At 37.6% G+C, this 14556-nt stretch overlaps 1 protein-coding gene across 7 annotated transcripts in view; it reads right to left on the bottom strand.

Moving 5' to 3' along the window:
* Positions 1 to 14556, bottom strand: part of FAM13A (family with sequence similarity 13 member A) — a 296829-nt gene that overhangs the window by 67321 nt on the left and 214952 nt on the right. For 5 of the 7 annotated variants that reach the window (XM_079771464.1, XM_079771467.1, XM_079771465.1 and 2 more), the window contains 2 exons: positions 13019 to 13060; positions 2756 to 2797 (listed from right to left, as the gene is read on the bottom strand). In XM_079771464.1, the coding sequence (XP_079627590.1) occupies positions 2756 to 2797; positions 13019 to 13060 (84 nt within the window). The remainder of the gene's footprint in view (positions 1 to 2755; positions 2798 to 13018; positions 13061 to 14556) is intronic. The other 2 variants (XM_079771466.1, XM_079771469.1) reach the window with 1 other exon arrangement.

Below are 14556 nucleotides of genomic sequence, written 5' to 3'. Positions count from 1 at the left end.
AAATCTTTCTGAATCTCTAATCAATTATGAGGTATATAATTGAAGCTTCATTCATACAGAACTGAAGATAGAATAGATTTCTTTTGTTCAACCTGAGAAAGACAGTGAAGCACAGGGGCTGAAAAGAGCGTCTGATAAGATAAGGCATCATTTTTAAAGCTACATAATCTTTGAATGTGTCTAAACTTTTCATCATCACACTCATTCTGAATAAGCTGACATTAAAAATTCTAAACTTATGCTCCTCAAAACATGTTCTTCACCTGAAAAAAGAATCACATCCAAACTCATCAAATTGTACACATTACATATGTGTAGTTTTGGATATCAATAATATCTCAATAAAGCTGTTAAAATTTTTAAAAAGAACCATCCTACCTAATAAAATAATAATATGCAAATTGACCGCACCTTTGCTATGACCAAGCCACGCCCACCAGCCAAAGCCATACCCACCAGCCAATCAGGGCGAGTATGCAAATTACCCAACAAAGATGGCGGTTAATTTGCATACACTGAGGGAGGGAGGAGTGAAGACTGATGACAACTTAGAAGGAAGAGGGAGGGAGGAAAAGCGGAAAGCAAGGTGGCTGCCAGAGGGAAAGCCCGGGTGGGGCGGGGCGGAGCGGGGGCGGGGTAGGGCGGCAGCAGCACGCGGGTGCAGGCGCGGTGGCCACAATGGCAGCAGCTGCAACGGCAGCGGCCTACTGGCTACTAGTATATATATATTTTGAATGTTCAGATTGAGACATATATTCATTCTAATGGATTTTGAAAACTTTATGTTCATTCTAATAAAATGGATTTTAAGAATTTTAGATTTTCCAAGAATAGTTTTATAATAGTCTCATAGAAATTTCTTTAAAACTATTTGAAGACAATGAGCAAGTATAGTCTAACTTGGGCATCAGAATTTTTATATTTAGAACTCTACTTCCCAATCAAGATTACCTAATAGCTGTACATAGGAATGTGAGTACATTAATATAGGGTATCCCAGAAAAATGAATACACACACTTTGAATAATTATAAAGGTAGTGTTTATCAAAATACATTTCATTTTCAAAATTGAGTGATCAGCTGTTAAAGTATATACACAGTTTTTTGGGACACCCTGAATATACATATAGACCAACCCCACACCTTTCCAAACTATACAAGACATACAAGAAATAAAGGTTATCAGGAAACAAAAAGGCAAGAAAATGTCAATTTTAGGGTAACTCTGGAATCTCTTTAGACTTCACAAAGGTAAGAGAGGTTAATCCTGCCCTTTGATTTGATTGTTCTCTTACCTAACAAAAAAGTAAAAAATCCAAATCCATCCTATTAAGTCTAAATTCATACCAGTTAATACTTCTAATTCTTCTCTCTCCCTTATCACATGACATCTTCCTCTCTTCCTCCACCTGATCCCTGCTGATGGAAGATGCTCCAAAAAGGCCCACCCATGTCCCAGTAAGGAAGAAAGAGGTGGGTGCAATGGAAAATCTTTGGGCAAGGGACTATTTACAAATATTTAGTGATTAACATATGCCAAGCATCTTTCTAGGTGTTAGGAATACAGCCACGAATATGACAGAGTATGTATGTGTGTATGTATATATATATATATATATATATATATATATATATATATATATTGCTCTGAGGTAAGACAGATAATAAGCAGGTCATGAAATTTCAAATAGTGATGAGTCTTCTACAATAGAGGACAGGGTTGGAGAGTGACTGTGGGTAATCAGGGATGACTTCTTTTTTAAAAAAATGTATTTTATTGATTTTTTTTCCAGATAGGAAAGGAGAGGGATAGAGAGTTAGAAAAATCTGTCAGCTGACTCCTGCACTCCTCTCCCCACACTGGGGATGTGCCCGCAACCAAGGTACATGCTTTTGACCGGAATCAAACCTGGGACCCCTCAGTCCGCAGGCCAACGCTCTATGCACTGAGCCAAACCAGTTAGGGCAGGGATGACTTCTTGAATAAGATGACATTTGAACGAAGAGGTGAATGATAAGAAGCGCATGGCCAGGCTGAGGAACAGCCAGCGCGAGGGCTCTGAGGCAGCTATATGCTTGGTCCGTTCCAGAAACAGAAGGTCATGTGCTTGAAGCGTAATGAACAGTGCGGCTGGACACGTAGGCAAAAGGCAGATAACAGGAGTTTAGATTTCAGTTAAATGCAATTGGGAGCCTTAGGAGGAAAAAGACATGTGATGGGTAAAATTAACAGGGCACTGCTGCTGTCCTGTGGAAAAGGACGTGTTTTCACTAATTTGCTTTATTTTCTATGTCCCTAGGAGGCTGAGCCCAGGGCTGATTTGACTTGACACACCTAACACTACGCTTGGCATACTGCAGGCACGCAATAAATGTAGGCTGACTAAAATTAACGAAGGAAGAAGTAAAGGCACGGTTAATACCTTAACCTTTACTGGCATCCTCTGTTGCAAGATACCTCCCAAAGCAAACTGATTGCTTTGCAAATATTGACTTGACATTATTTAGACTGAAATAAATATAAATCTCCTACGTGGTAATGGTAGAGCTGTCTCTAGTCACATACCCACACAGAAGCTCAAAGAGGAACACTTCTTACTTCGTGCTCCTCTGTGTAGTTTTCAAAATCGTTTGCTTGCTTATTGTATTAATCTTGCAATACTATCCAACATTAGGATTTCCTTTTTTCCTGTTTAATAAGAGGTAAGCGGGGCGGGGGGCTGGGTGGGGGAGCACCCAATTCCAGTAACTTACTCTCCTGTTGTCGAAACACTGCTGACTTGGGATACACGGGCACTGTGGAAGGAAGCAAAGAGAAAGCCAGGTTAGATGGAGGACCAGAGACTGGGAACCACACATCCGAAGGGGATCTCAGGCTTAAAGTGTCAGCCAGGCCCTGAGGGACCCTCGCACGATGTTTTAGCATCCCCTGATGGATGCCGATTTTCACTTGTTTCTAAATTAGAGATGGCCCTGGGTATTTATTCCTGAAGTGTTTTTTGTTTTTTTTTCTTCCTCTCTCCATTTTAAAGATGTCCATGACAAGACAATTTCACAAGTGACCTTTGAAAACTCTAGGGAATAGAGGACAAGGAACCCACAAGCCTATTTCTAAACCATTTTTCTAAGCCACCTTCCCTTCCTAAATTCCTCAAGATAGACAATACATCAAGCTTTATAATGTTTCACCTGATTTACAGCTCTTTGGTGGAACATTTCTAAACTTCCTCTACTTTCCTATTTTCTCTAAAGCCTGAACTCCTTTAAAAGTCTTAAAAAGTAGTCAATGTAAGGTGGGAGGTGAAATTACTGGTAAAGAACACTATTTGATTAGCACCCTTCCTAACTTCGCCCTCTTGCCTGCACTCTGTGTTCACATAACCACAGTGAGGGGGTAGGCTGGCACCTATTTTAACTGTATCAATATCAACACATTCACATTCTGCCCTCTAGGGCTTAGTCAGCTTCTAAATCAATAATCAAAAGTATCAATGCTTAAAAAAAAAAGAGAGATCAGAATAAATATTTAGTGCATGTCAAACCACAGTTTTGCCTAATAGATCTCTTCTCTCCCATTTTCTTCCTTCTTTGTAGAAGATACCTGATGAAAATAAAAGGTGTTAATGACCAATATTGGTGGCTGCCTTTCAAGCACTCCAAACACGCTAATTTTTATGGTATAATTTTCAACTTATGAACATGCTGCTTTGGAAACATCTTTTGAGGTTTTCTTCATGTAAAGAAATGTGTATATTTCTTCATGTAAAAGATATGTGTATATCTTATCTCCTGCAACTCAGAATCTAAGTGCCTCAATGGACTTTATGGTATTTCTCATTTTCTTTCATTAGACTCCCTACCACCACCATCAGCTGCCTCCTGCACACCTAGCATAGAACTCATTATCTCAGAGGTGATCAACAGACACCCACTCTAGCTGTAGAGAATTTCCTTTGGTTAAAGCTGCAGCTCTTTTTTTTTTTTTTAATATATTTTATTGATTTTTTACAGAGAGGAAAGGAGAGGGATAGAGAGTTAGAAACATCGATGAGAGAGAAACATCGATCAGCTGCCTCCTGCACACCCCGCTACTGGGGATGTGCCCGCAACCAAGGTACATGCCCTTGACTGGAATCGAACCTGGGACCCTTCAGTCCGCAGGCCGATGCTCTATCCACTGAGCTAAACCAGTCAGGGCAAGCTGCAGCTCTTTGTCATAGCCACAGACCATAATCAAATCCCAGAAAATCCACCTAAAACAATCTATTGTGCACATGGGAAACTGATGAGAAGAATCTTAATTAATAAATGAATCAATGAACAAACATACAAATACATACACCCTAACACTTAATCAGTATTGACTGTTTCAGACACTGTGCTAAGTAGTTTTACAAAGATTTTCTCATTTTTTTCTTTACAATAACCCTATGAGGTATGTTCTATTGCTTTCTTTTCCATATTTTCAGGTGAAGAGGTTAGAAAGGCTAAGTAATTTGCCCACAGTCATGAGCTAAGAAGTAAATTATTTGGGATTTGAACCAAGAAAATGGTTAGCTCAGAGTGTGAGCTCTTAATCGCTACACGAGACTTTTAATCACTTACTTACTAGGAGAGAAACTCACCAGAGACATCTTTGTATATGGAGCCCTGCGTTTAGGTATTTTACTGTGCTTTTCATCACAACCATTCCTCCTCTGCCTCACAATGCCTGTTATTCACTGTGGCTCCCAGGTTATATAACCAGCAACAAATCCTTGGCTGGTCTGTCCTTAACTGGAACAGACATTCCTGCTTTTGATGCTTTGTGGCTTACACTCTGTAAATTCAACACTGTATAATTAACTCCGGTACTCCATTTCTCAATGCAGTTATACAACCTTGGTTTTGGGAGCAGGGACCAATGTAAATACTGACCGGGGGAGCCAGGAGAGGAAAAAGAATGTAGATCTGCTAGATGCTAAAAACATCCCCAACACATACAGGTATAATTAGCCAATTAGCCCCCCATGCCATCTCAGAATGAAGAGGTAGATCTCCTCTCTTTCCTTCTACACACTTTTGACCTGAACTTATTTTTGCTTATTAAAGCACACACTGATATTTTTATGTTTCTTTTGGGGGACGGGGGGCACAAAAAAGAAAGGCAATGGACAAAGGGATAATAAGATGGTAACAAGCAGGACATGGTTCTGAGGTTACTAACTCTCTAAGTAAGTGCTTCTCAAACTCTAATGTGTATCAGAATCACCTGGGATCTTGTTCATACAGATTTGGGTTCAGTAGGTCCAGGTGTGGGGAAGGGAAAGCCGAGATTCTGCATTTCTAACAAATTCCCCCATGATTCTGATGCTCTTGATTTATGGAACACACTGATTAGCAAGGGTCTAAATGCCGCAACTAAAAATTCTTCAAATTTCTTCAATATTTATCTAATTCCTTAGATACCACAATAGCTGTTTTTAAACATTCTAATCTAAGTAATGAAGGTATGGTTTGGAAATCTTATGCTAAGCTGAGTGAATAAAAGGCAAAACATAAAATTCCCCTCACAGCTTTATGAAAACTACCTGAACCATCTAAATAAGTCTCAAAAAGCTTTTATCAGCCCAGCCAGTGTGGCTCAGTGGTTGAGTGTCAATCTTTGAACCAGGAGGTCCTGGTTTGATTCTAATCAAGGGCACATGCCTGGGTTGCGGCCTAGATCCCCAATAGGGGGCGTGCAGAAGACAGCTGATCAATGATTCTCTCTCATCATTGATGTTTCTATCTCTCTCTCCCCCTCCCCCTTCCTCTTTGAAATAAATAAAAATATAGATTTAAAAAACTGTTTAAAGCCTTTATCAGAATGCAAAATGAATGGATAAATCAATAATAAAATCATTCATTTTTACTAGCATAACATTATTAAGTCAAATTTATGAAAACTTAATCAAACTTATTTGATTATTTCTTTAATAGTCTTTTGGAGTTTTTGCATACTTAATGTGTCCATATTTTCATATTTTTCTAATAGAATTTCTCTAAAGAAAGTACTCTGAGAACATTTTCTATTGGGAATCGGAAAAGAGAAGTTCTGGTCTTAGTTTTGCAGTTAAATAGCTGTAATCATAGACTACTGGTTAGCTTGGCTGCACTGGATTGGTTTCTTCATACAGGAAATGTAAGGCTTGGCTACTGGTCTCTGAGGTTTTCTTTCAGTTTGAAAAGTTTATTGCCCTATCATTTAAATCATTACAAAAGGGATACCAAAATGGCTTTGGTTAGGGATACCAAAACTGTAAATAGCATTTACCATTACTTCTCCCTCCGTAGTTCCTGTGGGATGTGCTTAACAATTCACCATAAGATTTCTAAGAATATTTAATGTCAGAAATAGGGTCTATTTCCATAGCTACAACTGGCTTCTGGAGGTAATTCTAAAACATTGACAAAAAGGTGATAAGCAAATTAGCTACATGAAAGGTAGAGGTTTCCTTCATCTACATGCATGTAGTTTGTTTTTTATCCTCGGCAATCAGCTAAGAATAATTTTTTTCAGAGCCCTTGACTCATTTACTAAAAAAAGTTCTTACTTATGCAATATGAAACATTTAAATATGGAAGAGTTCATTTCTTAATGTTGATAAAGCAAGTATCCAAAACTGAAAGAAATAAGCTTATGTGCAGACTCCAGCATTATGGTCAATTTCATTACCCAAGCCTGCTGTAAGTGATGCAACTGAATTTTCTATTGCTATGATCATTTAAAATAGATTCTAAGCCTACTCTGAAATATATTTTATGAAATATATTTAGGCTTTATCTCTATTAGCAAAACCCAAACTGCATTTTATAAGCTGATTATGCTCAGTAATACTAGTATGTAAAATTTGCATGTGATAAAATGCACAGATGCCTGCTGACAAGTGAGTCTTTAAAATTAGCTCTCTTGACTTGAAATAAAGACATTTACATATAAAAAGAAAAAAGTTTCAAATCTACTGAAACCAGACATAAAACAGCATGTTTTTTTTTCTATATTTACTCTTTTATATGTGTATAAAACCCTACCTGTAATAAAAAACCGTTTTAATAGGAACCATTGGGTCTAACAGAATTATCCTTTTTCTCTAGAAAATAGTAACTACAATTACTCAATTTTATCTATCTATTTATTTATTTTCATTTTTTAAAATTCTCACACAAGGACATGTTTTTCGTTGATTATAGAGAGAGAGGATGGGAGAGGGAGAGAGAGAGAAAGAAAAACATTGATCGGTTGCCTCCCACATGGATCCCGACCGGGAATGGAACCTGAAACCTGGGTATGTGCCCTGACTGGGAATCAAACCCATGACCCTTCAGTGCACAGGACCACGCTCCAACCAACTAAGACACACTGGCCAGGGCTTATGCGATTTTTTTAATGAGCAAGAATTTAAAATACAATTATTTGATTAAGCTTCAGGATAAAGACCGTGTAACTAATCATCAAAATGGCTACAACTCTTAATTTGTCTATTTAACAGAATACAGTATTTTTAGTATTATTTTTAAAAATATATTTTTATTATTGACTTCAGAGAGGAAGGGAGAGGGAAAGAGAGATAGAAACATCAATGATGAAAGAGAATTGCTGATCTTTTGCCCAATGTTTTCTTCTAAGAGTTTTCACTCTTACATTTAGGTCTTTGATGCATTTTGAGTTAATTTTTTGCATCTGGTGTTGGCTAAGGGTCCAACTTCATGCCTTTGCATGTGGATACCCCGTTTTCCCAGCACTATTTGTTGAAAAGACTATCCTATGACAATTTTTGAAAATACACCCCACCCCCCACCCCTTAGGAGACTCAGAATCTTGGCCAGTGAAACCCAGATACCTTTAAAGAGCTCCACATACTTCATACCATAAAGAGCTATAATTAAAAGAAATTTAACAGGTGTTGACAAAGATATGGAGAAACTGAACTCTTGTGCATTACTAGTGAAAATGCACTTTAAATAGTTAAGATGGTAAATTTTACATTATGTATATTTTCACAATTTTAAAAGTGATTAAAATGGCAAAATGTGTTATTTTTATTTTATCACAAAAAAAAAGAAAAAAGAAAGAAAGAAGCTCATAGGCAGCAGTGATGTGCCTCCTTGGTTCAGAAACACTGTGCTAATAAAAGGACAAGGAAAACAAATATTTTAAATGTGCAGTTATTTGTTTCTAAAGACACCCACATATCCAGCTGACTTTATCATCGTGGGGGGAAAAATCAAGTAGGTAAGTAAATAGCCTGCTTGTTGGTTCCGCTTGTTAGTCAGGAGCTCCAAACAGACTTATAAACAAATATTATGTCTGATATGCTATGTTTCTCCAAACTACCCCATCTAAAAATGAGAGATTTTTACCTCAGAATGATAATTCGTAAAATATACAGCATGCTTAAGAAGAAAAATAAACTGTTAAAATTTACTAAAGTATGACCAAAAAAATCATAAACCTATAAACTCTAGCACAAGTTGTTTGGAAAGGAAATCCCCAAAAAGCTACTTAAAAATAATCTAGGAAGAATTTTTCCACATATCAAAGTAGGAGTGGTATAACTCCTAGATTTCACCAAATGTCAGGTAATATTTTAATCTGAATTTATTCCTTCAACAGAAATCCTACCCTTAAAAGACCTTCATAAAATTGATGATTGCTAGATTCGAGAAATAATAATAATAAAAAAAATTAACACAATCCTAAAGAATGAGTTTGTATGCCAAACAGCTAATTTAGAAATAGATTGATTTGATGTTCCGGATTCAGAAAAATTAGAAAACATAAAATACTGAAAATGACCCTAAGTAATTCCAAATCTGCTAAAATAGTAATTTGGCTTCAATTTGTACGTCTTAAACTTGACTGAATTTGATAAAGGCTGTCAGTGTTAAGGTTTCAGTGGAGAACAAAATGAGAAAGGGAAAGCAGAGGAAGATCAGGGTAGTTGCTACAAGATGGGCATTAGGTAAGCACGGAGGCACCATTTGAAGGCCAGGTGAGCTGGTTAGAGCCCACTGGACCAGACTGGTTATAGGTATGTAGCCTCTGAAGCACATATGTAGGATTTTGATAAAGCACAGGAAGGACAGGTTGTAGGTATACAGGCTATACATATAAGCCAAGAAATTGGAAAGAAGGAATTCAAAGGTCGAATTCTGATGGGATGGGATAAGGATAGGGTCTGACTCTGGCCATAAGAAACATGAAGGTAGTGTAGGTGAGGTGGGAGCAGGCAGAGATGAGGAGAAATAGAAAGTGGAGATTAAGAATCCAGTGGGAATAACCACAGAAATCAAAACCTGGGTTTGTAAGACACCGAAGACTCAGATGAACAGAAGTGAACTAGCAACAGATCCCAGCTAGATCTGACTGCATGCCAGGCAAAATAAATCAGACCGTAACAGGCTGAACACGGCACAGAGGAACACCTACAGCAAAAGTTGCGTTGATGCCAATCTGAGCAATTGAGGTAGGGGCTCCTTTTCTGGGATTCCAGCCTAGACTATGAAAGAGGCCAGGTATGGACATCCTCCAAGAATGCTCTTCACCTTAAGTTGGCCTGTTCATATTTATTTTGTGGCAATCTCACTAAGGATTTGGCATAACCTGTCCTTCCCTTTCATTTCCTTAATAACCTCAACAGGGCGGGTAATCTCTAATGAGCATCTGGGGAACAATGACAGCTCCTGTTTAAGCTACTGTAGCTGCAATACACTTGCCACATGGGACAGCGGCAGGTGTACATTTGTGGCTACTATTTCTTTCCTTTAAAAAAGAACAAATGGCTCTGTGGTGAGTTAGGTAAGGTTGGAGAAGTACTGAAATTAGAGAACACACAGTTCTTAACATAGAATATACTTATTCTACACTAAGGAGATATGTCTATTTATAACAGCCCTGCCTTACTATGGAAAAGACGAGAAGTGCCCTAAGCCAGTTTGGTTCAGTGGATAGAGCGTCGGCCTGCAGATCATAGGGTCTTGGGTTTGATTCTGGTCAAGGGCACGTACCTTGGTTTCAGGCTCCTCTCAAGCCAGGGCCCTGGTCGGGGTGTGTGCAGGAGGCAACCAATCGACGTGTTTCTCTCACATTGATGTTTCTCTCAGTCTTTTCTTCTCTCTTCTACTCTCCCTAAAAATCAATGGAAAAATATCCTCAGATGAGGATTAAAAAAAAAAAAAAAAAGAAGAAGAAGAAGAAAAGAAAGAAAGAAAGAAAGAAAAGACTAAAGGCAACTTAAGAGTGCAGTAGACTAACTTGTGGTTCAGCCATGACTGTTAAAAGAGAACTGCAATCACGAAAGTGAAATTCTACAAGGTGAAAAGTAGAGCAAGGTAACGACTGAAATGCCTCTCTGGCTCCCTGTCCTGCATTCCACCTCCTCTCCTAGCCACAGGAGGGTCTGGAGCCACCGCTAGTACACTGTGTGCTTCCAGCTCGAGCCTCCAGCTTAGCGATTTTCAACTGGTGTGCCACAAGCATTTTTAAAACATGCAATACCTGACTCTTTAGTCAGGGGCACTGCCCTCTTTTCCCTTAGATTGTCAAATAAAAAAAATGACAATAGTCAATACAACCATAGCTGCCCTATGTGAATGAATCGAAATTATACCTTTTTTTTTGTTAGATCAGCAAAAAATATTTTTTTTGGTATGCCACAGAATTTTAGTAATTATTTTGTGTGTCATGAGATGACAAAGGTTAAAAATCTTTACCCCAAACACAGATTCCGTCTTGTTGTTAAGCATTCATTTGCTCTTATGAGAGGTAGCACAAAAGCACACTAATTTATAAATTAAATCATCAGTGGACAAGTTATGTTTCTAGTCCAAAATTCTAGAAGTACTTAATCATAATTAACAATCATGTTTTCTTTCTTCTACTTGAATTCTTTCTGTTAGAAAAGTTAATCTCTAACCAGCCATGCAAATAATTTGGGGGCAAAAAAAGATTTATGTTTTACTAATATGTTCTCCCAGCTTCATGTCAAGTGCATAATAAACAAAAGCTAAATTAACCTGTACCAATCTAATTCTAACATAATTTTTAAGACTATTACAATGTTATTCAGAAAAAACTGCATGTGAAATTTTAATTTCAAGCCAAATAATTATGATTTTTGCATTTATGAAATAGTTCCACTAAGTTTAAATTTTCCTCATGTGAAAAGAATTCCTGCTGGTAACTTCCTTTTTTTTTCACTTGACCTCTACTGTAAATGTGGGTTAGTATACATATTCATTCTTTTTCCTAATTTTTATCATATTTTAGTCTTTATGACTCTTAACAATATTAATTTTCTTTACACTCTTTTACCTTCATTTTGCTAGTATAGAATTTCTTTTTCAAGACTTCTTTGTTAGTCTAGGTAATTACAAAAATTATCACACTATAAGACACAATTCTGTGTCCTTGAGGATTTATGACTTATAAGCCCATTTCTCCCATCTGCTTTTTACAATAGTGGTTAAAAAAAATAAAATTTAAGACTATGTAAAACATAGGTTGATGTTATCTAGAGTAATAAATACAAGATCGTCAGAGAACAAATAGTTCTCATTAGTTGGCAAGATCCTGTGTTTTAATCTTCTGTATTATGTAAAACTTAATTTCCATTAATATAGGATAATCATGTTTGATATTATTGTATTTACATAATGAATACCAGCGTCACCATGTGCTCAGCAACACCGTCTCGTGTGCTGACAGTAACTGCACAGTTGAGATAGCCTATGAACCTGAATATGCTGACCTGGTTAGCAGGAAACCAGGAGGAATCAAATGGACCACCATGTTGTCTCGGACAGAAACCTCAAATGTCCCCTCTCTTGCCACAAAGTGACTACGCAATAAGCTTCAAGTCACTAACGGCCAGAACACTAGTGGAAAGAAAGCAGTTACTTGGCTAAGCCTGAAGTCCTAAGACATATTTCTGAACTATTGGCGCTTGAATTAACGTCTATATCTAATGATTGCCACAATCAGATTAAAAAATAAATATACAAACTATGTATCACACATCCTGAACAGTTCTTAAAAAAATAGGTTTCAAAATTGAGAAAAATTTTAGCAATTTTAAAAAATTTATTTTATTGATTTTTTACAGAGAGGAATAGAGAGTTAGAAACATCGATGAGAGAGAAACACCGATCAGCTGCCTCCTGCACACCTCCCACTGGGGATGTGCCCGCAACCAAGGTACATGCCCTTGACCGGAATCGAACCTGGGACCTTTCAGTCTGCAGGCCGACGCTCTATCCACTGAGCCAAACTGGTCAGGGCAAAACTTCAGCAATTTTAACTTTAATTAATATGGTAATACTATTTTCAAATATATTTTCTAAGCCTCTGAAGTAGATAGGTAGCGAGGAAAGAAATGCAATAAGAAAAACTTGGCTATACCCAACTTGAACGGTTCACTAAAAATCACATTAATATGCAAAGCAAACGTTTTAGTCTGGAGAGATGTGATCCACTCCAACATTCTGTAAACTTACCTGCTTTAAAAGTTGGTATTTTAGCATTAAAAGCTTTAGAAAATAATCCCGAACTCCATAACCTTACTGAATGTTTACTTTCTCATGCCACTACTACACAGGAAATGAGTTAACATAACCTAAAGCTTCTTCAGCAGGTAAGCCTTGTGCTGCCACTCCTCCCCAGCCTCTAACTACAGGAGAAAAAAGATTTTAAATTTGGGTTACAGTCTAATTATCAGGAAGTTTTTGAAGTTAAAATGGCTACTTTAACATTTCTGCATTTTAACACAAAATATCTTATTTTAGTGTTTTCAACTATATTAAAATTTGTTTCAAGATTTGTTAAACCAAAGAGGGGGAAACCAGAGCATGAACAACATGGCAAGAAGTTCCAAAGAGCTCAGTCTGGCCATAATGTAGAATATTCTATGGAAAAGAATTAAAATGGACAAAGAGACCCAAAGAAGCCTCAACCCCCCTCCATTCCCTGTAACAGACCAACAACAATCAAATAAGTACCTCAAACAGAAAGGTGACATGGGTCTTTCATCCTCCTGTGAACTAAAAGAAAATACATTTTGAATTAATATAATTTCTATGAATATTATATTATATCGATTTTACTTAAAACTCTGTCCTGTCACAAATTTTGTCTTGACACATTAGAGCAGGGGTGGGGAACGTACAGCCCACGGGCTGTATAAGGCCCTCAAAATCATTTGGTCTGGGTGAGTTCATTAAATGTTTGACCAAATATTGCAGGCCAATTTTTAGGTTGATAATTTTGTATGGCCCTCGAATGATGTTATAAATATCCCAATGGCTCAAGGTTCCCCACTACTGCATTAGAGCTAAACTCACGATGCAGTAAGGTGAGTAAAAGACACTTTGCCTTGGACCGAACCAAAGTCAATTACTTCTTCATGGGAGACCATCAAGGGAGGTTTCTTTCAAAATTAGCTGAAAGCAAAATAATTCAACATGGTACTTTCAAGAGGAAGATAGGCCAGGCAGAGCAAGATAAATATCACATGATCTCACTCTTTGTGGAGTATAATGAACAACATAAACTGATGAACAAAAACAGAACCAGAGTTATAGAAGCATCGAATAGACTGTCCAACCTATGAGGGAAGGCAGGGGAGGGGGAGGGTAAGAGATCAACCGAAGGGCTTGTATGCATGCATATGAGCATAACCAATGGACACAGACGGGGGAGAGATGGGGGGTGGGGGGGGGGTGACCGGGGAGAGGTCAATGGGGGGAAAAGGAGACTTATGTAATACTTTAAACAATAAAGAACTTAAATTAAAAAAAAAAGAGGAAGCTTTTTATTACCTTATTCTACAACCCCAATCCAAGTATTCATATATTGTATCTAAATTCTTAAATGATTACATACTCAGTTATCTCAATAAAGCTAATTATAGCTCATTAACATGATGATGAAAGAAACAGCTCTCAAAAATATTCCTGTTAAGGTGTGAGCCACTTCAAAAAACGATAGCCTGGCAATGAAAAGCGCAGCGGTAAACGGCACTCCTGCTCTCTGTCTTCTGTATTGCTTTAAGTATTAACGCGTGTAGATGATAGGAGAGAACATAATGAAATCATAAAAAAGAGTTTACGTTTCCCAAACAACAGAGAAGCAATATGAAGCTTATAAAAGTATTCAATTTTAAAAATGTAAATTAGATACCACAATAAAATTATTTTTTTCCTTTCTTTAACATGGTTTTCTTCTTTCTGAGAAATGACCTCAAAACAAAGAAGGAGTCTCTGTGCCCTGCAGTGTCTCCTGGAGTAGTCTTCCAGCTTTTGTGATTGTGCACTCATATAAAATTAGGTTTGCTTTTCTTTTTTTAAAAAAATATGTATTTTTTTTACTTCAGAGAGGAAGGGAGAGGGAGAGAGAGAGATAGAAACATCAATGATGAAGGAGAATCATTGATCGGCCGCCTCCTGCACGCCCCACACTGGAGATCGAGCCTGCAACCTGGGCGTGTGCCCTGACTGGTAATCGAACCTTGACCTCCTGGCTCACAGGTAGATGCTCA

The sequence above is a fragment of the Cnephaeus nilssonii genome (assembly GCF_951640355.1).
Source record: "Cnephaeus nilssonii genome assembly, chromosome: 1".
Classification (NCBI taxonomy): domain Eukaryota; kingdom Metazoa; phylum Chordata; class Mammalia; order Chiroptera; family Vespertilionidae; genus Cnephaeus; species Cnephaeus nilssonii.
This window is presented reverse-complemented; position numbering and strand designations above follow the sequence as displayed.